Source organism: Equus przewalskii, chromosome 16, assembly GCF_037783145.1.
Source record: "Equus przewalskii isolate Varuska chromosome 16, EquPr2, whole genome shotgun sequence".
Taxonomy (NCBI): Eukaryota; Metazoa; Chordata; class Mammalia; order Perissodactyla; family Equidae; genus Equus; species Equus przewalskii.
Genome location: NC_091846.1, coordinates 80028429 through 80053003, shown reverse-complemented (window position 1 = coordinate 80053003; position 24575 = coordinate 80028429). Strand labels below are relative to the sequence as shown.

Genomic DNA, 24575 nt, shown 5'->3' with positions numbered 1-24575 from the left:
CCGCCCGGCCGCCCGCGCTGCCCCGCCGCTCCCGCCGCGGCCCTCCCAACCGCCGCCGCGCCGGCGCCCGCGACCCCGACCGCGACCGCGACCGCGGCCCCGACCGCGACCCCGACCCCGACCGCGACCCCGAGGCTCGCGAGCGCGGCCGCCGCGGGCCGTGCGGAAAGCGCCACGCAGCAGAAGGGTCGGCGGCGCGCAAGCCCTGTCGGCTCCGGCGGCCCGAGCGCCCACGGGCGCGGACGAGGCGTCCTCGCCGAGGGGAGGCAGGGAATGGCGGCCGGACCCCAGCCTTCCTCAGCCGGGGCGCGCCGCCATGCCGGCCGGGGCTCGCGCTCCCGCGGACGCTCTCTCTCCGGAACCGACGTGCGGGGACGCCGGGGACGCGGGGCCTGGGACGGACCGCCGGCCGGAAGTGACGCGTGACTGGGCGCGCAGGCGCCGTCCGGGACCGGTGGTGGGGGCTGCCATGGCGCACATCACCATCAACCAGTACCTGCAGCAGGTAGAGGTCGCGCGGCCCGTCGCGCGCCGGGGCGGGCTCTCCTCCTCCTCTCGGGCCTCCGGGGCCTCCGGGCCGGGGTCGGCACCGCGGGCCCGCGCCAGTCTGCTCGCCGACGGTGCCTGAGCCCTGGCCGCCGGCGAGCAGCGGGGCGAGGGAAGCGGCAGCCTCCCGGGTGTCGTGGGGCCGCACTTAGGGGCGTGCGGAGGACGAGCGGATCCCCCACGGCGCGTCGGCCGCCCCTAGGAGCGGGGCTCGGCCATTGTTGGCCTGAGCCCGGGCGGGACGTGGGGTTTTGTTTCGGACGGACGCTGGTGGGCGTAGGAGATGGGGCCAGCGAGCAGTCCCGCGCGCCCCGGCGCAGCTCCCGCGTGGACGCGCGCTGTTGGCCCCTGGGGGTGTCGCAGGGGCTTCGCCGGTACAGGCTGTCAGCGGCAGAAGCATAGTTCAGACACTGTTTATGGATTCAAAGCGCGCATTCTTCCCGCTAGGCTATGCCACTTCGCAGAACTGGAGCCGTGGTTATAAGGATGAGGAAAAGAGGGGGTGGGTTTAAAAAATGCCTGAAGGAAGCGTCACCACGACTTGGAGATTAAGAGTGTGTGGTTGAGGGACCGGGAGGAGTCAAGAATGGTTTCCAGGTTTCCAGCCTGGGCAACAGATGAGCAGAACAGATTTGGAGGAAAAAATCAGTTTAGTTTTGGACATGTGGAGTTGGAGGTGGTTCTTGACAACCAGGTAAAGATATCTAGTTGGCAGTTGAAGATTGGTTTAACATGATTGGGACCATTAGTTGCTCAGTTAATTGAGAAAGTTGGTTAAGACGGGAATCATGAAAAAACAGATACATGCTTTTATTTTAATTTGAAACATACAAATATACATTCATTTGCCAATCTTTTGATTGAAGCCTAAGACCTCTTCTTTAAGGATAGATCTGCCTTGGCTTTATCCTTGTAGTTAAACATTTTCCAATAACAGTTTGAAGTTGAACAAGAATATAGACATCTGAGAACCAATTTGAATACAGAATCTCTCTAGAATTTTGTTTTTCTTAATCCTTTTTTTTTTCTGAGGAAGATTTGCTCTGAGCTAACATCTGTGCCAATCTTCCTCTATTTTGTATGTGGGTTGCAGCCACTGCATGGCCGCTGACAAGTGGTATAGGTCTGTGCCCAGGATCCAAACTCTGCCCAAGCAGAGTGCGCCAAACCTAACCCCTAGGCCGTGGGGCCAGCTCCAGTCTCTTACAAGTTTCTTGCCCACACCTAATTCCTTTTTCTTTCTTATTGCTTTTTGACATTCTGTGTGCCTCGAACGGTGTCTGACCTGTGTGGATGCTCAGTCCAATTTGGTGACTGGATAAATGGTGGCAAATAGAAGGAGGTGAAGCCCGCCCATAGGGCTGGGTGTAAACCGGAGTAATTTGCCAGGCCTCAGACCTCCTCAGTCTAGTGAGCAGTAAGGTTAGGATTCGTACTGGTCTGTCTGACTCCTCTGTTTCACTAGACTGCCGCTTGGCCCTGTTCCCTGTGTTCCCAGAGGAGCACTCTGAGAATCCCTCTTTTGTGTGTCTTGGTCGATGGAGCAGTGGGGCGGTGATGAGAAGCAGCACAGGGATGTTCAGTGCACGTTGAAAGCTTGCAGAGAGCCAGGCCCTTGTGTGTGGTTATCACTGCTGTTTTTCTAGGAGCTAGGTCTGTTGCAAGCCCCGTTTTGCAGAGAAGAGCAGTGGCTTTCCAAAGTCATCGGCAAGTAAGTGGCACGTTCACATTGGGAGTTCCAGCCTGAATCCATGCTTTTAACACGAAGCTTACTGCCTCTGTTAACCTAAGTTTCAGCCAACATTTCCTGTCCTAGTCAGAACCTGCCTATTTCTCAGTTCCCGAAGTATACATTTTTTGAATCTCAGTGACCTTGGAATCAATCTCAGTCAACTTGGAAACATCTCCATTCCTTATTTCACTCCTTCACCATACCTGCGGCCGGCTGCTACCTGTGGACAAGTGCTGTGTCTTTCGTTCTCCATGTGTTCTGTCATAACATCCTATTAGTTGTTGGGTCTTGGCTTTCATTTTACCCTCCTCATAGCTTAGGAGTGCTCCTCTCAGGTTTTTAGGTGCTGGCAGGATACATGCAGTTCCTGGGTCAGAGACCAAGGACCTTAGTACTCAGCATAGCAAGCAACATGGCATCAGCACGATGGTATTGCCATGGCCCAGAAGGTCACCTACACGTGCATCTGAGACAAACATGGAACTTGGGAAACCCACTCATTCTATAGCAGGCTGTAAGCGAGTCTACTTTTTGTCCAGGGTTGGGGGTGGGGGAGACATTACTTCATTTCTCAAGGTGTCCAGCTGCATAAACAGCCCTGAGTAACAGCTTGAGTGAGAGCCAGTGGTCAGGGCCTCTGCTATGCTGGCACACCCAGTGCAAGAGGCCCGAGGAGGGCTGTGTCCCAACAACCAGCTGAGCCAAGCTGTGCCCTCATCTAGTGAGGCCCCCTTCATTCAGTGCTCTAAGTGTCAGCAGGCTTCCAATTTAGTTTCTGTTTGGAGGGGACAGGTTGAATTAATTTCTCGTACATCTCCCCCAGAGGGGGCTCTCTTCATCATTTCGAGTATGGTTTTGAGGGCTGGTATTATTTTTTTAGTGTCCTTTATTTCATTCTTTTGTCCGTTCCACACACTTTTATTTCAGATGGCAAATTACTTTTTAAAAACTGTGTCTACGTTAAAATTTTTATTTTCCTCTAACTTTTATTCTGAAAAGTTTCAAACCTACAGAAAAGTTGGAAGAAGTGCAATGAAGACGTGCGTACCCCTTACCTGGGCCAGCAGCCTCCCTTGTCCTGTCTCTGAGCACGTGAACCCCCTGAAAGGCAGTCACTGACGCCCTGCCCCTTGCTGGGATTCACCCAGGCCAGGCTCTTCCTCCGTGTACCTGCTGTCCCCTTAGTGCGCCCGAGAAATTGAACGTCAGTGTTAACCTCAGTACTTTCTAATATAGAATCCGTGGTTTAACTTCATGTCCCCCCAAAGCGTTCTTTAGAACTTCTTTTTTTAAATCCAGGATCCACATGCATTTGGTGGGTTTCTTTCTTTGCTCTCTAGTCTTTTATCTAAGCATCTTGCCGTTTTCTGGGAGGAGGGGGTCTTTTGTGACATTTAACCTTTTTTAAATGTCCAGACCAGTTGACTTGTGGATGTCTCAGTCTGCCTTCATTTGCCTGTTTCCTGGTGGTTAGGTTCAGGTCAGATTGGCAGTAGGTGTCATGTGGCCTCACTCAGGAGGCCCGTGTTGGTGACACTGACTGGGTGGCTCGCTGGGAGAAGCTGTTAGAGCTGCAGTGCTAGCTGCCTTTCCCACTGTAATTAGCACAGTCTGGGGTCATTCGTGGCCCTTTCCCAAGGCAGGTATTATGTTAACGTCTGCCAAGTGGTGATTTTCTATCATTCTTTCTACATTTTATTAACTAGTTTTTCATCACTTAAACATACTTTCCCCTGTGCCCCTCTTTTAAAAAGTATCCTTATGGATTATTTTTAATGCCAAGTTATAAACCAGTACCAATAATAATATTATCATTCTTTTTGAAGCTCAAATTGTCCCAGATTTGGTTTGAAGGAGCCCCTTCAAACTGATTTCTGTGGCTTTTTGACGTGTCTCCATCCTTCTTTGACCTCTGTCTTGCTTTCTGGCACAATAACGTATCTGCTCCAGGCTCTTAGTTCTTTCCCTGTCCCAGCACTAGATCGGTCTTTTCTCTAGGGAGTTCTGGTCCCTTTTAGTGGGGAATGAAGTTTAGAAAACAGTCTGAGTGCTAGGTGTGCACATTGCTGCCAGCGAGTCTTTACTTCTGGGCCTTTTCAGTGGATGGAGCTAATAAATGTTTTTTGTTTTTTGTTCTTTTTTTGGTAAAGAAGATTGGCCCTGAGCTAACATCTGTGCCAGTCTTCCTCTATTTTGTATGTGGGATGTGACCACAGCATGGCTTGATGAGCGAGCAGTGTAGGTCTTCTGCTAGGATCTGAACCTGCGAACCCTGGGCCTCCAAAGTGGAGCATGCAACTCAACCACTATGCCACCAGGCTGGCCCCTGAGATGGGCTCTTTAGAAGGTGTGTCTGTGGGTATTGAGATATCCGTCAGTTTCTTTTGTTGAGTGTTTTTTAGATTGAGAATGAATGTTGATTTATCAAGTGCTTCTTCGGTGTCTGTGGAGATGGTCGCAACATTCTTATTTGGGTATGACATGAGGAGGTGATATATTCGTAAGTTTTCCCATATTTAATCCTCTGCAGCCTCCTCTGCGTTTCTCACGTAAATCCAGCCAGTCGTGGACCGCTCTCTTCCTGTGATGCTGGACTCTGTTTAGTCCCGTTTCTTTCTTTCTTCCTTTCTTTCCAGTTTGAGATTTACATGTACTGTGTGCTGGAAACCTTTCCACGTCAGTTCACACAGACTGACCTCGTGTTGTATTTCAGATGTGGCATACTTTAACTGTTGGACAGCTCTCCTTTTTAAAACAGATTTTATTTTTTAGGACAGTTTTAGATTAACGAAACATTGTGAAGATAGTGCAGAGTTCATGTCTGCCCTGCACCCAGTTCCCCCTGTTAATAACATCTTACATTTTTGTGGTACATTTGTTACAATTCATGAACCAACGTTGATCTGCGTTTATTTAATAAAGCCCGTGCTTTATCCAGATTTCCTTAGTTTTTAGCATCTCACATGATATTTAGTTGTCACGTCTCCTTAGGTTCCTCTGGGCTGTGACAGGTTCTCAGACTTTCCTTGTTTTTCATGCCTTGACGGCTTTGAGGAGGACTGGTCTGGTATTTTGTAGGATGCCCCTTAACTGCAATGTGATATTTTTCTCGTGATTAGGCTGGGGTGCTGTGTTTAGGGAAGAAGGCCCCAGAGATTGAGTGCCCTTCCCATCACGTCACATCAGGGTGTGCTGTCACCAGGCTCGTCACCGTGGGGGTCGACCCCGACCACCTGGCTGAGGTGTGTTTGTCAGGTGTCTCCACTGCACGGTTACCCTCTCCCCTTTCCGGGTCGTTCTCTTTGGAACCGGGTTGCCACGTGTAGCCCACACCCAGGGGAGGGAATATTTACACTGGTTCTCATAAGTGAGACGATCTGTAACCTTCCCTCTGTTCGGTCTCCGTCAGATTTTGTCTCAATGCTTTGTTCTCTTCATAAAGAGAACTTGTGAGTTGTCCTCTTTCTGCCCCTGGGGTGGACAGTAGCATCAGAATTACCCATTCCGTAAAGGTTTGATACAGTCCCCCTTTGGAACCGTCCTGGTCTTGGTGCTTTTGGAAGGAGTAGCTCTTGGCAACTTTTTCTCTTTCTTCTATGGAAGTTGGTCTGTTTGATAAGTTATATGTTCCCTGAAAATTACCCATTTTACCCAGGTTTTCAAACATAATTGTGTAGTTATACAAAGTAATTGCTTACGATTTTTAAACTTTTCTTATTCCAAGACCATTTTCCCCTTTCATTTCTTGTTTTGAGTCTTGGTGCGTCTCTTCTTTTTCTTGATGAGGTTGGCCAATAGATCCACTTTGTTTCTTCTGTTTCCAGAAACCAGTTTTTAACTGTAATTCTGGTGGTTTTCCAATTTCTAATTCATTCATTTCTGCTTTCATCTCTATTTCTTGTGCTTTATTTCTTGTTTAAAAACCTTCTGAGCTCCTGCTTGAGTCCCTTATGTTTCACTCAGTCTTTGGGGAGATGACAGAGTGAGTTGGCTGATCTTCCCACTTCCCATCTCTCACCTGCGATGTCCTCTCTCCCTTCTGACGCCGCGTTCCATCCTCGTCAGCATCACGCTCCAAGTGCTCCTCACCTGGACGCCCTCTCGCTTCGTTGCACCAGCGTGGCACGACCAGATCCTGGTTGGCTCCATCTTTTCGCCACGTCCCTGCTTGTAGCTTGGGAAATGGAGACAGGCACCACGTGTGTCAGTCAGGTCTCAGTAAACCTCAAAATACACTCCAGACACGCTGTTTTGATTTGTGTGTGTGTGTGTGTGTGTGTGTGTGTGTATGTGTGTGAGGAAGATTGACCCTGCGCTAACATCTGTGCCAATCTTCCTCTGTTTCTTTTTTGTATGTCAGATGCCACCATAGTATGGCTTGATGAGCAGTGTGTAGGTCTGTGCCCTGGATCCAAACCCACGAATCCCGGGTTTGCTGAAGCAGAGTGTGCAAACTCAATCACTACGCCAAGGGACTAGCCCCTAGTAAATTTATTTTTAAGGCATTCTGAGTTCCAAGAGCAGATGATCCACCCCATGGATCAGCTTGGAGCCTGGAGGATGTGAGTTGACCAGCAGCAGGTGAGAATGAGAACTTCTTCCTGGGAGTGCCCAGAGCCAGGGAGTTTCGCCCGACAAGCCCTGCAGTCCCTGGACCAGGCCCAGAGGGCACTGCTGGACGGGCTCCCCGGAGTGCAGCCATGTGGTCCAGTGCAGGGTGTTTAAGTTAAAAGAAGGAAGGTTCTGGGGCGTGATGTATTCTCGGTGACTAAGGCCAGGCCCTGGGTTGCCCGTGACCCTGGCTCCCACAGAGGATGCATCCGTTCTTGGTGACTAAGGCCAGGCACTGGGTTGCCCGTGACCCTGGCACCCACTGAGGACGCATCTATTCTTGGTGACTAAGGCCAGGCACTGGGTTGCCCGTGACCCTGGTGCCCACTGAGGACGCATCCCTTCTTGGTGACTAAGGCCAGGCACTGGGTTGCCCGTGACCCTGGCGTCCACTGAGGATGCGTCCGTTCTTGGTGACTAAGGCCAGGCACTGGGTTGCCCGTGACCTTGGCGTCCACTGAGGACGCATCCCTTGGAAGTTTGCGGTAGCCTGTTGCCATCCCTCTGTTTTCGTTCACGCCCCGTGATGGGAACTTTGCAGGCTTTCTTACCTTCTGTGAGGCAGGGGCACCAAGGGGACCAGTGTTCTGTGGTTACTCCTGATGCATGCAGTAACCCTTTTGTTTCTTGTAAGGTAAAACCCCAGGAGTGGGGTTGCTGGCTCAGAATGCAGGTGCATGCGTGGTTTTGTTGGATGGTGAAGTGGCAAGTTCTTGGTGATGTAGTTTGTCTCAGGAAAGACGGGGTAAACTTCCCCAGTCAAGGCCCCGAGGGGTGCAGCAGAGGTGGAGTCGGGTCCTGTAGGGTCCCGGCGGCCTGGGCCTCTGTTCCTGCGGCCCTGGAGGGTGGTGGGGGAATGGCGTTGCTCCCTTTGGCAGCCGTACCTGACAGCTTCCCGAGCGGATGCCCCCCTGCCCCTGGCAGTGAGGGAGGGCTGTGGTTGCTGTATATTCTTGGCAGCGCTTAGTGCGGTCAGCCCTGTCCACTTTGACTCTTCTGTGGGTGTGGACAGGGATCCCGTTGCATTTCACTGGCGGGTAGTGACGTGAGCACCTTCTCACGTGTGCCATTTGATGTCCTCTTTATGACGTCCCTGCTCAGAGTCTTGTGTGGGCCTAAAATTTATGTATCTAATTTTATTGTAGATAAATTGTACTATGTAAGCAGCTTCATGCTTGGCTTTCTCTTCACTTATATAAATAGGATTTTTATGTCATTTTTTGGTAAATATAATTTTAAAATATCATTTGGTTTTCTGATTACAAGGTGTCTGCTGTAACACAAACCTGCAGTGTAGAAATAAAGTCTCCTCAGGCCCCCAGCCCCACCCCTCTGGGCAGGGGTCAGCTGCTGTGGTGTGGGGGCCTGCGTTTCCTCTTCTGCCGACACATCGTACCGTTTCTCTTTTTCTCCTGGATCTGCTTACACAGTTTTCCGACTAACTTTTTTTTTCTTACCAATAAGACTATTGCGGGCGCTTTCCCACGTTGTCACATCACAGCACTCAGGTCATTATTTGTGACTGTGACATCGTTGATTCAGCATTGCCATTCCTGTTTTATTTTGTGTGTACATTGAGTGGAAGCCTTTTGAATTTTGGATAGATGTGATTTTTAGGCTCTTTTTTTCCATAAGCTGTATCAGTGAATTTTCAAATGTATGTTTGTATGACTCAGTAAAACTAGAATAATTCACCTTCATTAATAACTAAATAATAAACCACTAGCTTATTCTGGTTTTTCACTTTTTTTTAACAGTAAGTCACCTATTTATTTGCTTCCAGAAGATCTCACTTTGAAATGGATATTTGCTGACTAGAGAGAATACTGCCTTGTTGTATTTCGATTATTCTGACTGCTATCAAGTAGGCAAGAATGAATTTTAGTGGTATACATTGTGTTGTTTAGGTTCTGTTAGAATACAGTGTTTTATTTTCTGCTGAGCTTTTCTCATCTCAAATGCTTCAGGTCTACGAAGCAATCGACACCCGAGATGGGGCGTCCTGTGCAGAGCTGGTGTCTTTCAAGCATCCTCATGTTGCCAACCCACGGCTTCAGGTAGGTGAAAGGAGGGCGCACAGGTGTCTGAGAGGGCTGCAGGGTAACAGCCTTCCTGAGAGAAGTTCAGAGCTTGAGTAAGAAGGAGACTGACATTGCTGCTCTTGTTTGAAAATGTCAAAGCTCTGTATGATTTGCGTTACTCCAGCTCATTTATTGAGCACTATGTGTCAGATACTGTCCTGAGACAATGTGTCTCATCTTCCTATATTTAGTTCCCACACCACTCTGAGGTTCAGGCAGGTGCAGCAGCCTAACAAGGTCATCCAGTGGACAGGCGATAGGACTTAGGCTCTGCCCAGCCTGTCTGCCCCCAAGCCCTGAGATGTGCCATGTTGTTGTAAGTGAAGTTTCACTGGGGCAGAGCCACGCTTGCTCGTTCATGAGCTGTCTGTGGCTGCCTTCCTGCTGCGGAGGCACAGGTGGACAGAGGTCTGTGACCTGCAAAGCCTACACAGTTGACTGTCTTGCCTTGTCTAGAAAGCATTTGCTGACTCCTGCTCTAAAACATGAGTGTCCTTGTTATAGAGGATAAATGATACCCAAGCAGTATTGTCTGTAGAAAATAGTGTTGATATTTTGTAAAGTCCCCTGTCGTCGTTGATTCATTGGAGTGTCTTTCTATCAGAGAACTCAGTTTTTCCTCTGAAAGAAAAAGGGGCTTGTATACTCGGTGATTGTATTTGGCAGCACACAGTCTGTACCTCAGACCAAGTAAACCGGTTTCTGGGTGCAGGCCGGCTTTTTTTTTTCTTCAAAGATTGGCACCTGAGCTAACAGCCGTTGCCAATCTTCTCTCTCTTTTTTGTTTTCTTCCTCAAATCCCCCCAGTCCGTAGTTGTATTTTTAATTATGGGTCCTTCTAGTTGTGGCATGTGGGACGCCACCTCAGCGTGGCCTAATGAGCGCTGCCATGTCCTCAACCAGGATCCGAACCAGTGAAACCCTGGGCCACGAAGTGGAGCACGTGAACTTCACCACTCGGCCACGGGGCCAGCCCCGAGGCAGGCTTTTGTAAAATTTAAAGTTCCCTAGGTTGTTCGACGGTGCAGACAGTGTTGAAAACCACTGCTCTAGATAGGAGTTCTTGCCGGAGACGTGACGAGATTCAGGTTCAGCTTGCAGGCCAGGTGCTCCACAGCTGGTGCTGCCTGCTTCCTGCTCTGTCGCTCAGCCACACGCGTCTCTGCCCGGTTGTAATCCAAGGCTGACCCGTTCGCTATAGAACTCCCCAGTAGCCTTGCATCTGATGGTTCCATCCACTGGTAGCTGGTGTCTTCAGTCAGTTATTTCATTAGGGACTGCAGAATGGTGATTTTTCTGATGTTGTCATCTTTCCTCCCACATTTGTATGTGTAGATATGCATATGTATTTGTTGTACCGGTGTACTCACTGATTCCTTTTTTTTAAATTCAATGTTCTATATAATCTATCGTGATGCTTATATTGTCTAAAATTTGGTCATTGAGAGGTAATGAAAACTTAGAAATAAACGTGAGCTAGTCTAGCCCAGGACGCAGAGAGGGTGGTTCTGTCACTGGGAAGCGAGGAGAGATTCCTAACGTGGCATTGTCTCTCACTCAGTCGGCCTTTGTGTGATGTATTATATGCTTTATTATGCCTTATTTATTAACCATATAGTTGGTGCTTAGGAAGTATTTCTTGACTGGCTGGCTGTTAAACAGTGAGATAGATATATTATCTGGCCTGTGGTAGACGAGACGGCCTGTGTTCCTCTGGTACCCACACCTAGGTCGTGCTTCATAAATATGTGTGGAGGTGGTGAGCTTTTCCTTTAGAAGTGCTGAAGTGTAAAGTGTTACTGTTAACTCTAAAGTATGAATTCTTTTGAAACAGAGGTTTGTCTAAATCTCTTTCTGCACGCTGTGTTCTCTCCTTGCTTGCTGATTTTGTTTCTGTCCTTTCTCTTCTTGTCATTTAGATGGCCTCTCCAGAAGAGAAGTGTCAACAGGTTTTGGAACCCCCTTATGATGAAATGTTTGCCGCTCATTTACGGTAATCCATTGGTGAGGGTGATCCCTTAGTGGGAAATGCAAGCAGACCTGGAAATGGCTGAACTGAAGGGATTTTATTTCACAGCATCTTATGCTTGCAGCAGTGAATAATTTACTTTGAAAAAGTAGAAAATTGCGTTTGTAATTTCACTTTGGTAAAGCCTGTGAAAATTTTGTGAAGTTTAAAATACTTTAAAATTTTAATATGATTTTTTTCATTTCAAGGATCATATGTTTTTAAAAGTTAAAATTAAATTGTGACCATGTATCTCTATATATCTATTGTGTAATACTGTAAAATCACTTACTACTCACCATCTCGGCTGCATAGTGGTCTTTTGTTTCAGAGGGTGAGAGCCCACTGTTGACTAGCATTTTTCATGGAAGTATGCCCATTTTTTAACCTCTTTGCCTTTCCCGCAAAGAGACGAGCTGAGCAAAGCAAACGAAATCCTGCTTTCTATTTACATTTCAGAGCTCCTGTTTCATGTCCAGAGCATCAATTCAGGCAAAGCTGGTGTCCTAGAGCCTGTGGTGTTTGATTGCCCTGCTGCCTCGTGCCTCCAGTGTCTCGGAGCAAGCTGGAGTGTGGGGCAGGTGGGGGCAGACCTATGAGACCTGGAAAAGCTGGGGTGCCACTGTGCTCCTGTCATGGGAGGCACCTGCACTTTCCTAGCCTGTGCAGTGTGCCGTGGGGTTCCAGGTTTGGTGATGAGCTGACTAGTACTGACTCCACCCAGCCAGGCGTCTAGTTTGAATGTTATTGCCTGCTGATCCAGGAGAGGGCCATACTGTGTATCAGTGCGTGTTACCAATAAAACCTGCTGCAACTGGGTTTTTTCTTCTGGGGCTTGCAAGAAAAGTCTCAAAACTTAATGCAGGTTTCGTCTTATACCAGCTTGTTCTGGTGCCAGAAGTCATTCGTGTGTTTCTTACCATCCCTCACCTTTTTGTAACCTGCAGGGCAGGAGCTCCCGCTTTTACTCCTGGATCGGGAGAGAATAGAGTGTCTGTGATGGAAGAAAGGCGTGTGGTCTACAGAGTTCACGTCTAGGGTTTAATCATGTGAATGCACTTTCTGCTGCCTCTGTCCTCAGTCTCCAACGTTTCTTTTCCAGGTGCACTTACGCGGTGGGGAACCATGACTTCATAGAGGCGTACAAATGTCAGACTGTCATCGTCCAATATCTTTGATCATTTGTGTTCCTGTTCAATTTATAACACATACAGTGGATTGTTTGGGATTTAAGATCTTGAAACATTGGGCCAATTTTATTCATACCTTTAATTAGAAAGGAATTAAAACCTTTTGGAAGAGAAACTCATTTAGCTATTTCACTCGGGTACATAAATTTACCATGGACCTTAGGACTGTTGTCCAGTTACTTATATAGTAAGGAAGAGCACTGGTTATGATTAAGGATTTTATTTAATTATGTTCTGAAGAATAATATTTTGTTGCCTTTAAAGCATTAAGTATTTTACAGGGACTGGTTAGAACTCCAGCGTCCAGGCATGGGTGGACAAGAGTGGACTCAACGCACACTGTCATTTAATGACGGTCACTAAAGACTTGAATCAAGCAGTTTCTGACTGAAATCGTTTGTGGTGTATTGGAGCTAAGGACCTAGACAGTGATCTTCTAACGTGGATATGTGTCTCTTGACCTCGGTTTGCCTTTGTTTTAGCCGTCTTGTTTAAATATACACAGAAGAGAGTCAGTTACTAACTAGCTAAACCTCCTTTAAATTCAGGAATTCTATAATCAATGAAATAAACTTTATACTACAGATTCCGAAGTCCATTACATATAACTTGTGATTATCTGGGCTTAGAGAAACCAAATAATGTTTGAAATTGCTGATTAAAAAACTCTTATAACAATAGTCTTTTCCTTAGTTTGGAGAAAGTATGTAAGAAATAAATATATCTACTACACTTATACCTAACGATGCTCAGATATTTGTAGTGTGGGCATATATATTGTTTTTCTTCAAGAACTTACTGCTGTGACACATAATCTTCTAAATGGTGAGCAGTATACCCTAAAATTTAAAGTCCTTCTTCTTCTTGGGGCCGCCCCGTGGCCGAGTGGTAAAGTTCGCACGCTCCGCCTCAGTGGCCCAGGGTTTCGCTGGTTCGGATCCTGGGTGCAGACGTGGCACCGCTCATCAGGCCATGCTGAGGCGGCATCCCACATGCCACAACTAGAAGGACCCACAACGAAAATACACAACTATGTACTGGGGGGCTTTGGGGAGAAAAAGGAAAAATGAAATCTTTGTCCTTTGCTTTTGTGTGTAGCGTAACTTGAGTTTTGTGTGCGATGCCCTCCTTAACACAGCACGTCGTTCCTGCGGGCATTTCAGGCTCACAAAGAAGAGAACTGGTAAGTGTGAACAGAAGCAGCTGGAGATTAGCAGATGGCTGTTTTTCAGAAGCTTTTCAGAAATTTATTCTAAATAAATATTTATGTGTTTTCTATAGGGATATTTACTATCACGTGTAGACATGTGATAGTATAAACACGGATAATGGAGTTTTAATAGTCAATGTCAGCCTAGGTGGCAGATCAGCTAGATGATTTGCAGTGTGTTTATGTAAAGATGAAGTATTATTTTTATTTCAGTCCTCTCATGACCCCCAAAATTTATTAAATGCTATTTTTTTCCTTCAGTTGTCAATTTTGAATTTACTTTTGGTTTTAAACTTGGGTAAAAGAGAAGAATCAACTACAGTGCGTTTGGGGTGATATAATACATAGTAATTGGGTTATTTTAAATTCCTTAACAAACTAATTCTTAATTCTATGATTTATGAGTTATTAACAAACTGTAGGTAAATACTGAAATTTTGTTTACACTAAAATAACTGAAGGCTTGCAAATACCTTTTACTGAGAAAACCAAAACACTTTTATTTAAGTGAACACTTACCTTACATGTAAAACTAATACTGCCAGCTTGATTTTTGAAAGATTGTTTTCTGACATTTTGTCTATTACACATCTGTGTCCTGTTAGGAAATCTTACTAGACTCCATCTTGTTTCAGTGGAGCTGTCTGGATAATGGTGGGGAGTTGAGGGGAAGCAGAGGGTCCTGGAACAGCCTGCGGGACCCCAGGTAGACAGGGGCCTAGGCCTCTGAGGCGGTCAGGGCAGTGGGCGTGAAGCACGTCCGCGTCTGGCCTCTGCTGATCAAGAGGGCAGGGCGCTGCAGCCCGCCCTGGTGGAGGTGAGGAAGGCAGCAGTGCCCTTGGGCTCTTGGAGGGTGGTGACCCTGTTCTGGACAGTAGCCCCAGGTGTGGGTGTTGTCCCACTCCTGGTGGTGGGATCTGTGGCCTCAAAGCCTCCCCAAACGTCCTTGCTTTTCCGCCCCTGCAGGGCTCTGCCTGTCATGTATGCGGTGGCACTTGACCTTCGAGTATTTGCCAATAACGTAAGTTTAATTTCTATCACTTTTGTTTTAAAACCCAAGCTCGGTGTCAGTCTGTTGCTTAATTTCATGTGATTTTGTTTTTGTTTTTTTTTTCTGGTGAGGAAGATTTGCCCTGAGCTAACATCAGTTGTCAATCTTCTCCTTTTTTTTTCCTCTTTGCTTGAGGAAGATTAGCTCTGAGCTAACATCTGTGCCCATCTTCCTCTATTTCGTACGTGGGATGCCTCCACAGCATGGCTGATGAGTGAAGTAGGTCCACGCCCAAGATCCGAAGCTGTGAACCTGGGTCACGCAAGTAGAGTGCACGAGACTTTAACCACTCAGCTTTGGGGCCAGGCCCTCGTGTCATTCTTTCCAAAAGTTTTAGCAAGTGACTAGGGTTGGGATGTATCTGTTGTAGAGAGCAAAAGAACAGGGGATGGCTTGACTCATTGTTCTTTCTGGGTTGATGTGAACAGATTTAAATAAACATCAGTCTTCACGCTTTAGATGTAGAGGGAGTTGTTCTGTGTGTAGTTGGCCGTTTATGGCATGCACTGTTTTTAAAAGGGGTGGAGCGATAATAGATGAGCGGTCCTGCTTTTTCTGTTCAGATGTGGCCTGCCTCCCGTCTTAAAGAATCCCACCTGAGTGGATTCAGACAGTAGCTAAGGGTCTCTCTGCTGTGAGGAGATGAAGAGCCTGGATTTTGTGGGGTTGATTCCCCTTGTGGGTCAGTATAAGCTAGTTTTGAAGCAGCGGGTCTCAACTTTTTGGTCCTAACACCCTTTTACAGTTTTAAAAATTATTGATGAGGGGCCGGCCCAGTGGTGCAGCGGTTAAGTTCGCACTTTCCGCTTCTTGGCGGCCCGGGGTTCGCCGGTTCGGATCCCAGGTGTGGACATGGCACTGCTCAGCAAAAGCCATGCTGTGGCAGGCATCCCACATATAAAGCAGAGGAAGATGGGACAGATGTTAGTTCAGGGCCAGGCTTCCTCAGCAAAAAGAGGAGGATTGGGAGTAGTTAGCTCAGGGTTAATCTTCCTAAAAAAAAAAAAACAATTATTGATGACTTCCAGTTCCAGACAAGATGGAGCAGGCACATTTGTCTGCTCCCTCCTGCTGGGAGTTATGAAGCTAGTGAGGCCCTGAGAGCTGGAGAGAAGAAGGGGCCGACTCGCAGAGCAAGGGGCAGTGAGATCCCCGAGCTCCTTGTCTGCCTCCTGTTTGTCCTGATGTTCCCGGAGAAGCCTGAGACCCAGGAACACCAACAGGCAGAGATGAAGAAGACCCAAGGAGAGCAGGAAGGGGGGGCAGCCCAGCAGGACAGACCCTTTCCACAATTCCTGCTGCACTACACACAAGTCTGCAGGTACCCCCACCTTCAGCAAGCCCGTGGGGAGCTGGACCCGCCTCACCCCGTGCAAAGAGCTGGAGCCCCCGTTTCCCCGCGAGCATGGTGTCAGCAGAGGCCCACCGACATGCGATAAATAAGGTCCACAGTCTCATGACATCATACCTCAGATGTCCAGGATATAATCGAAAATCCCTGTCATACCAAGAATCAGGAGAGTGTCAGCCTTTTGAGATTTTGAGTGAGGAAAGACAATGAACACAACACCGAGATGAGACGAATGGTGGAATTCCCTGGCAGGGTTTGGCACCAGCCATCGTGAAGAAGCCCCAGGAGCAGTTGACAGGCTTAAAACAAAGGAAAATGCAGACAGCCTCAGCAGAGAAATGGGAGTTGGAAAGAACCAAATGGAGATTTTAGAACTGAACGATATAATAACAAATAGAAATTATTGAGGACCCCAAAGAGCTTCTGTTTATATGTGTTATATCTGTATTTACTGTATTAGAAATTTTAACTGGGAAAATTTTTAATTTTTATTCATCTAAAATAATAAATCTTTACATGGTAACGTAATTGACTTTTTAAGTAAAAAATAACTATATTTTCAAAATGAACAAGATGTGCTAAGAAGAGTGGCTTTTTTACATTTTAATCTCTAATGTCGGGTTTAACAGAAGACTCACGGATTCTCCTGTCTGCTTCTGTACTCACTCTGTGCTGTATGTTGTTTTGGTTGAACGTATGAGGACAGTGGGCTCACAGATGTCGATGGAAAAGGGTGGAGTATTTTAGTGGCCTTTTCGGATCATTGTAGATATCCTTTGAGCTACACCAAAACTCCAAGAGGTCCTTGTTAAAGGTTAGTCATGTTGTGGCCTCTGAAGCTTAGCAGTGAACTTTTTCTACTGTTACATCAAAACCCACTGGTGTGTCACACACTTTGAATGGATCTTATACCCTTGCATGATTTTGTAACATCATACGTTGATCATCTGGAAAATTTTGGTTCACTGAGTTGTGCAGATGTTCCAAATGTTGACGTGCATCATTATGTAAAAAACCAAACGTTTGAAAAACTCTCCGTTTGTTCGTGTCTCCAGTGACCTCATCAGAAAAGTCTTGAAGCTATGGAAAGCTGCCAAGCTCATGGTGTTTAATACAAATTTTCCAAAATTCTGTTTTTTTCTTGAAAGCACAGATGTTCTCGTTGGTGACAAATGCTGTCAGTTTGCCTAGAAGTGACAGGCTTCTTTCATTCACTTTCGAGCAAATTGTCCCCAGAGCCCACACTGAACCACCACGCTCGTCTGTCAGTTTTCTGTCCACGTTCCAGCTCCACTCCACTGGCTGCTCAAGTGCTTTTCCTTAGACAGCTGTCGTACTTCAGTGTGCAGCAGACCTGCTTTGTACACGCTTCGTCACGCTTTGTACCTGTTTCATCACAAAGGATATTGAAAATATACATATTCAAGGACCAAGACTTAAAAAATTGATATGTCTGCGTTAACAGGACATTTTAAAGTGAAATGAGCTTTACCATTGATTGACTGCTTGAGGGGTTGCAGGTGTGTGATGCTGAGGGCACCGTGATGAGGGGTTGCGGGTGTGTGATGTCGAGGGCACTGTGACTACTGGTTCAGTTTGGCACCACTGGGGAGGCTCCCGTGGTTCCACCCGCCTTCCATGCAAATGTCAGTGCAATATAAAAAGAAAGAATGGCTCAGTGTTATCGTGAAATACTTTTGACCATGTCAGTCATCTGCAAACGTCTTGAAGGTGGGCTGGGGTTTGCAGGCCACACTTCAAGATCCTGTGTTGGAGAGAAGATGAGAGTGAGAAGACAGGTTCTTCTTTCACCAAGACTGTCCCAAAAACAAGGAGAGTCAGACTTGGTAGTGACGTGGACACCTATCGAAAGTGTTTCCAGGGCTTTGACTAGCGGTGCGTGGGATGGTGAGTCCAGTGACCGAGTAAGGAAGGGCTTCTTAGCAGCACAGGGCCACATGCCATGCAGGCTTCAGTTGGTGACTGACTTACTAGCTGGAACTGGCTGAAGAGAGATTTGATTTGTGGAAGAGGTGGAATAAGCTATAGATTTCTCAATTTTTAAAAATACTGTAGTGTAGACATGATTTCTTCAGAACCTTACGGACTCTGACTCTTGGTTGTAGCCATTTGTGCTTCTGGCTGCACTGTGATTTTCTTTTTAATTAAGGAATCAAGAAGAAATAAAAAATAAATGTTTTTCTGTTCCATTAGGCAGATCAGCAGTTGGTGAAGAAAGGAAAAAGCAAAGTCGGGGACATGTTGGAAAAGGCAGCTGAATTGTTGATGAGCTGTTTCCGCGTCTGTGCCAGTGACACGTGAGTGAGGCTTTGGATGGAGACATCCCCGTGGCCCATCACAGCACATTGCCCTCCTGTCCTTTGTCTGTCGTTGATGTTTATTTTAGTTCGACCCATGTAAGCTGTATCAGTTTTTCTTGTCTTTCTTTTTTTGGTGTGAGGCAGTGCATTTCATTGTCAATTGCATGCATCAGTAAACTTTTCCCTGAATACTTCAGATTCTCTTTTGTATTTTGAGGTAAAATTTTCATACAATGAACCACACAAATCTTAACTGCCTATTTGCTGAGTTTTGACAAGTATACACACTGTATAACCCAAACCCCTGTTGAGAGAAAGGACCTTACTGTCAGCATGGTCCTGGTGTTTCCCACTGTAGATCAGTTCTTCCCACTTGGTGACTTCATGTAAACGGACCTACACGCCACATGCTCTGTGTCTTCCTCTTTTTGAGGTTCCTCCATGTTGTTGTGTCTTTCAGTAGTTTATTTTGTTGCAATAATAAGAGAGAATACTTTTTCCATGTTTCAGAAATGCTTCATAACAATTAGCCTTTACATATATTGCTGCAAACTAGTCAGTTTTCACCTGCTGCAGTGAGGGGGTGTGTTTCCCAGATGTCTAGCTGGGGTTAGAACTCCTGGTTTGGTCTTTTCAATTTTACCTGTCAGATAGGACATCTTCTTTCATAATGTTGCTGTATTTCATGAATATGACTTGAGCTGTTGGATTTTATCTCAAGATTTTAATTTGTTCAGGCAGTTTATTTTGTGATTTATAAATAAAATTTTTATTTCCTATGTAACTTTAAAACATTATTTTTCCATAGTCGCGCTGGTATAGAGGATTCTAAGAAGTGGGGGATGCTGTTTCTGGTGAATCAGTTATTCAAGATTTACTTTAAGGTATGCTTCTGTTTGAATACTGTGTAATATATCTTTTTAAGTTTTCTTTCTCCCCATCTTCCTGGATATCCTTTCTATTAATTACTACTAGCCTCCCTGACGTTGCTTGGGAAATGGGCATCACCCAACCATACTCATAACCCTAAGAGGTACCGTTTGCCAAGCGCCTGCTAAATGCAGGCCCTGTGGTCCCTAAGAGGCACCGTTTGCCGAGCGCCTGCTAAGTGCAGGCCCCGTGGTCCCTAAGAAGCACCGTTTGCTGAGCGCCTGCTAAGTGCAGGCCCTGTGGCCCCTAAGAGGCGGTCTCGTCAGTGCTTTGCAAGTGTTGTCGCACTTCAACCTCAGTGCTGTGAAGTCAGAGCTCTTGGCTCCAGGGAAGCTAAGGCACCGACAGTGAGGAGTGTGCCCGGGTGGGACTGGGCTCTGAGGGAGGCCGCAGTCTGCAGCCTTCTGCCTGCTGTTAGCATAACCGGAGCCGAGTGGAACAGATGCGTGTGTGGGTGGATAAAGCAGTGAGCCTTTGCCCCGCCAGGTTGGCCCGGTGCAGGGGCCTCCATCGCACACCTTGGGTGGGCCTTCCAAAGGGGATGTAACCTATGCCGTGCAGCTTGTGTCTAGTTCTTCTTATTAAATAATGAATTTTGATGATTAATAGTGTGGTTCCCACTGTAAGGAGGTGTAGACTTGGTAAAGTAGAAGTTTACGTTTGTCCTCCCCGTCTTGTTTTCTTTTAGTAATACTTAAAATGCTTGTTGTTTGTTATAGATCAACAAGCTCCATCTGTGCAAACCCCTAATCCGAGCCATCGACAGCTCCAACCTGAGAGACGATTACAGCACCGCGCAGAGGGTGACGTACAGGTACTACGTTGGGCGGAAGGCTATGTTCGATAGTGACTTTAAGCAAGGTATGTTGTTAATGTTTCTTCCAGAATCTTGAAGACATTGCATTCTGAACAACTTAAGTGGTACAATTTCTGAAAACATAATTACTGCATTTTATTATTACTTAAGGTGGAGTATAGGTAGAAACCATGTCCAAGTTATATTTCTTTTGTTAACTTTTAACAGTAAAGTGGTTAAATAAAGGAGAATCCTAGTGGGAGTTTCTTAATCCACACTGGGTGTCTGAAATACACGTGAGAGTCTCTTGTCATGATGGCCCTTTTTGTGTGAGATGATTACACACCACTGTCTTTGCACTGAACAGAAGTAATGTTTTCTCCCATTGCCTCTCCTGGTCTCGACTCAGAAATCCCACGTGGAGCGGCCAAGCGGGCGGTGGGGACATGTCCTGGGACTGTGGTCAGCTTTGGGGTTTGTGTCCACGAATGATGGCCTCGTTGCCACATCAGAGCTGCTCTTTCATGAAATCACATTATTTTGTAGTTTATTCCATTAACTTTCTCAAGGACATGAAGCCCATTCTTTTTCACTTTAAATTAGGTGATTAGCTGGCATGAGGCTCTCCTTTCCGACCTCTCCTGTTGTACTCAGACCAGACTTTAAAGTCACTTCTTCAGCAGCGTTCGCACAGGACCCATGAGATCGCTTTCTCTCTGTGCGCTGTAGCAGGGATCCTCCACGCACAGGGCCAGCAGCTCCTTGACAGTCACTGCTCTGGGTTTTATACTGTGGCGTTATACAGACCAACTTTTCATTTTCTTTCACAAAATTTTTAATGGATCTACAGCTCTCAAAGAAGGGCTGTCCTTGGTTATTCTCCATCAGTTTTTTTTCTTTAAAATATGAAGCATAAGAATAGAAGCTTTTACATTATATCCTGTTGAAGCCTCTCTAGGTGTCGATATGTTTTTCCTCTGAAGAGTCATTGAGTAGTATGTTTGAATACCTAACCCAGCAAGAAAGCCTTGGTTAGTAAGAAGGGTAGAGGTGTGCAGGTTCTGAGGCCTTTGCAGCCTGTCTGTAAGGAGAAATGGTGGGATGAGGCGCAGGGGGGCTGTGGCAGCCGCGTGCTGTGCAGAGCGCACGAAGGCCACTGAGCCTGCCTTGTCTGACTCGTCGCCTCGCCCGCGTCCGCAGCGGAGGAGTACCTGTCCTTTGCCTTTGAGCACTGCCACCGCTCCAGTCAGAAGAACAAAAGGATGATTCTGATATACCTGCTTCCAGTGAAAATGCTGCTGGTGAGTGACTGTTACTCAGTTCTTAGAGATCTCGTTGCTTTGAAGAAGTTGACAGACTTTTTAAAATACAGCAGATGGTGTGTAGTTGATCACAGAGGTGCATGTGAGCGCACCCCAAAGACAGAGGGAGAGTCAGCTTTTGTGTGGCCTGAGCCGTGCATCTCCGTGACTGACACTTCCCGGCCCTTCTGGAGAGACTGTGCTTCCTCTCTCTCGCAGTAGCTAACCCAAAGGTTTAATGTACGTAAGACAATAACATGAGTGCATGTTATTTCTGTTCCCCATAAAAATCTAAATTAATATAAATGGGTTAACCAAGAAATGAAAATATCATTCCAGCCTGTCTGCAGGTATCTTATTTGGTCACCAAAAGTTATTTTTGATACTTGAAAAGAAATGACAAGTAACTAGCAAGTTAATTGACTAAAACGTCTTCAAAGTCATAGATGGAGCTTCCATTTAAAAAATTGTTTTTAATTATCAAAGCAATACACATATGGTTAAAAGTTAAATAGTTCAGGGTAGAGCTTGTAATGGGAAAGCAACGATGTTGTACCTTCCCCCCCCGCCCCCCACTTCTAACCCTGCTTCACAGAAGTGACCAGTTTTAAATTTTTTAGCTGCTTATTCTGGAAGATGTTTCCATATTCCTAAATCTTATACTAGTATTTCTTCAGTTGTCACTCCCCTCTTATCATATAAAGCATAAGAGACTAGCAAAGGTCAAGATCAAGGTCAGATGTCACTGAATGACAAAGCTGTATTGTACCCGGGTTTCCTGATTTCTAGACCAATGTCTGTCTTTTTCTAGCATATTATGATCTTTTTCATCTTTGTTCAGCTACTTAAGAAGATATTCTAAGAAACACAGGTTGCATGTTTTAAAACTTGAATCCTTGATAAGAATTTTATCTAAGACGCTTCTCAAAAATAAAAGGGTTCTCAATCTGGAAAATTAACTCTCGGTCTTAGGGTCATATGCCAACCATTGAGCTCTTGAAAAAGTACCATCTCATGCAGTTTGCTGAAGTGACCAAAGCTGTAAGGTAGAGTGTTCCACCTTTTCCACTTGGGATCTTTTAAAATATGAAGTTTTAAAAAACGTCACGCGTGTCATGTGAAAACTAACTGCTTTTTGATGCCGTCTCGTCCTGGGATTTCGTTCTGTGCCCGCGCTTGTGCATCCTTCACCGTCCCCAGCGAAGGCAATCTCCTCCTGCTGAACGAGGCTCTCACAAAGCACGAGACCTTCTTCATTCGCTGTGGCATTTTCCTCATCCTCGAGAAGCTGAAGATCATCACCTACAGGAACCTTTTTAAGAAAGTGTAAGCAAAGTGTTTTCTTTCTGATAAGTTTAAACTCTGGCATGACTCACGCAGTGGAGTCGCCAGGCTGTGGAGGGCCTTCCTGTGACAGGTGCATGTCCTGAGATGGCCTGGGTGTCCGTCCGGGGACTGGCCAGCACTTCTTTAATTCTGTGGGTGCAGCCACACTTCTCCGAGCAGGCGAGGGCTCTGCCTGCCCTGTGAGAGGGGTGATCGGGTCGTGTGTGGTAAGAGGGCTTCATAACGGACGCTTCAACATGCCAGCCCTAAGAAGCACGTGCTGCCCGTTTTATCAGAGCGCCTGGGACTCAGTGCTCCGTTCCTTTGTCTGTGACCCGCTGGCCACCCTTGCTGCCCCTGCTGACAGAAATGGACTCTTTCTGCACTTGTTCCTTTTCTTCCGCGTGACACCAGGAGTTGACTCCCTCAGGCCTGGTCTCAACAGGATCACGGTTAATTCACCTTCAGACAAAGCCAGGCTTTCTGTGGCCGGGGGCAGTATCCCAGAGTGAGTCCTTGAATCTGGAAGACACTCCACTGTGAGGCGAGTCCTCATCTCAGAGAGGTCAAAATGCGAAAAGTTGCATCCTAGAGTCAATGAAACATTGAGTAGATATAAAAAATTACATTTGTACCATGGCTTTTTAAATTGAAAGTCAGGGTTGTATTCAAGAGCTCTCATTGTTAGAGTGTGTCTGGGAGGTGAAGGCTTTCTGTCCCTTTGGAACGGGGTCTGTCAGACGCTGTCCTGCCTCAGCCAGCACTCCTTTTCCTGGCCTGTGAGGACTTGCGTCCTATTAGAACCAGTGTGACCTGTTTCCTTCTCCAGGTACCTGTTGCTCAGAACACACCAGCTGTCTCTGGACGCCTTTCTGGTTGCCTTGAAATTCATGCAAGTGGAAGACGTGGACATCGACGAGGTCCAGTGTATTCTGGCCAACCTGATTTACATGGTGTGTGAGCTCTTGGTCCAGTAGTCGGATGCGGGCTGGAATTTGAAGCTTTGATACCATGTCCTTAAAGACACCTTCAGGCCCTTTGCTTTTGTGAAGGCATTTTCTAAGAGAACTGATTTACTCCTGGGAAATACATGATATTCAAAGGGCTTTATGGGGTGTGGTGGGTGGATTTAATAGGTATTTCTCTATTTTCCACCATATATGTGTTTATTCATTGTCCTCCCAGTGAATCGAATTGCACAATGACGGGGGAAGAATGCTTATGCCCTGGGACTAAGTGGTTAACTCACCCAGCATCCTCGATGTAACTCATCGGACACATACACCCGCCTCTCTCCCCTGCAGGGTCACATTAAAGGCTATATCTCCCATCAGCACCAGAAGCTGGTCGTCAGCAAGCAGAACCCCTTCCCTCCACTGTCCACAGTGTGTTGATGCGCAGCCCTGAGGAGGGAGCCCAGTGCTCCTCCTGTTTCCAGTCACGCGGACAGAATCAGTCCTGGGCCGAGACGTCCTCTGCAGCTGCGTCTCGTGGGCTCTTTCTCAGGGATGCTGAGGCTGGGTCTGCCAGCACACGGATCCCGTGAAATCTCCACCCTCGCTCATAGGTGATGTCAGCCTCACGGAGACCTGGAGTTCCTTTTCAGAAAACGCAGACGCCTCCATTGGCTCTGGAGGTTGGTGAAACCCTATGAGGGGCTCTGTCTCCAAGGCAGCTGTAGTTTACTTCTTATAAGTGTTGTTCACAAAGGTATCTTTGTAACTTTTGTATAATTGTTTCTATAAAAAGCATTCTGAGTTTATACAAATGGCGTATTCTTTATTATATCCTCTGGGTTACATCAATTTTTATATGTTAAGTTTGAACATTTTATGTGATCAAAATGCTTCAGGCTTCTTTTTACAAACTGAATGGAGTTTGGTTTAAGTTTTCCGGGTATTTAGGCTGCCACTTTTCAGGGAATGCACGTTTCCACTGTTTACACAAAACTCGCTAAAGAAGAGAACTCAGTAAGCTGTTTCAGTTCATCTGTGCAGAATTACCAAGTCTGAGAGCTGCTTGTCCCTTTGTGCAAAGGGAAGCTGCTCTAGAAACTGCGGGTTTTCTCTTGTTCTCGGTCCACGGCTCAGCACCAGCTCGCGTGTGGGCCCCGAGTGAAGC

General features: G+C 46.6%; 1 protein-coding gene across 7 annotated transcripts; it reads left to right on the top strand.

Annotated features, from left to right (window-relative positions):
• The first annotated feature begins 164 nt into the window (after nt 1-164).
• On the top strand, nt 165-24222 carry PCID2 (PCI domain containing 2). 7 transcript variants are annotated; one of them, XM_070579383.1, is made up of 15 exons: nt 441-505; nt 8857-8946; nt 10890-10963; nt 12081-12146; nt 13310-13351; nt 14345-14399; nt 14569-14648; nt 17995-18098; nt 18910-18985; nt 19751-19892; nt 21028-21128; nt 22101-22174; nt 22329-22454; nt 23284-23407; nt 23759-24222. In XM_070579383.1, exons 7-15 carry the CDS (start codon nt 14640-14642, stop codon nt 23846-23848), a joined length of 846 nt encoding a protein of 281 aa, XP_070435484.1. In that variant the 5' UTR covers nt 441-505; nt 8857-8946; nt 10890-10963; nt 12081-12146; nt 13310-13351; nt 14345-14399; nt 14569-14639; the 3' UTR covers nt 23849-24222. The 7 variants fall into 7 exon arrangements, 6 of the variants coding, with proteins under 6 accessions (XP_070435479.1, XP_070435484.1, XP_070435480.1 ...); XR_011528280.1 differs by lacking the exon at nt 14569-14648 and having other exon boundaries at nt 165-505; nt 21028-21368; XM_070579378.1 differs by lacking the exon at nt 14569-14648 and having other exon boundaries at nt 171-505.
• Nucleotides 24223-24575: the final 353 nt, after the last annotated feature.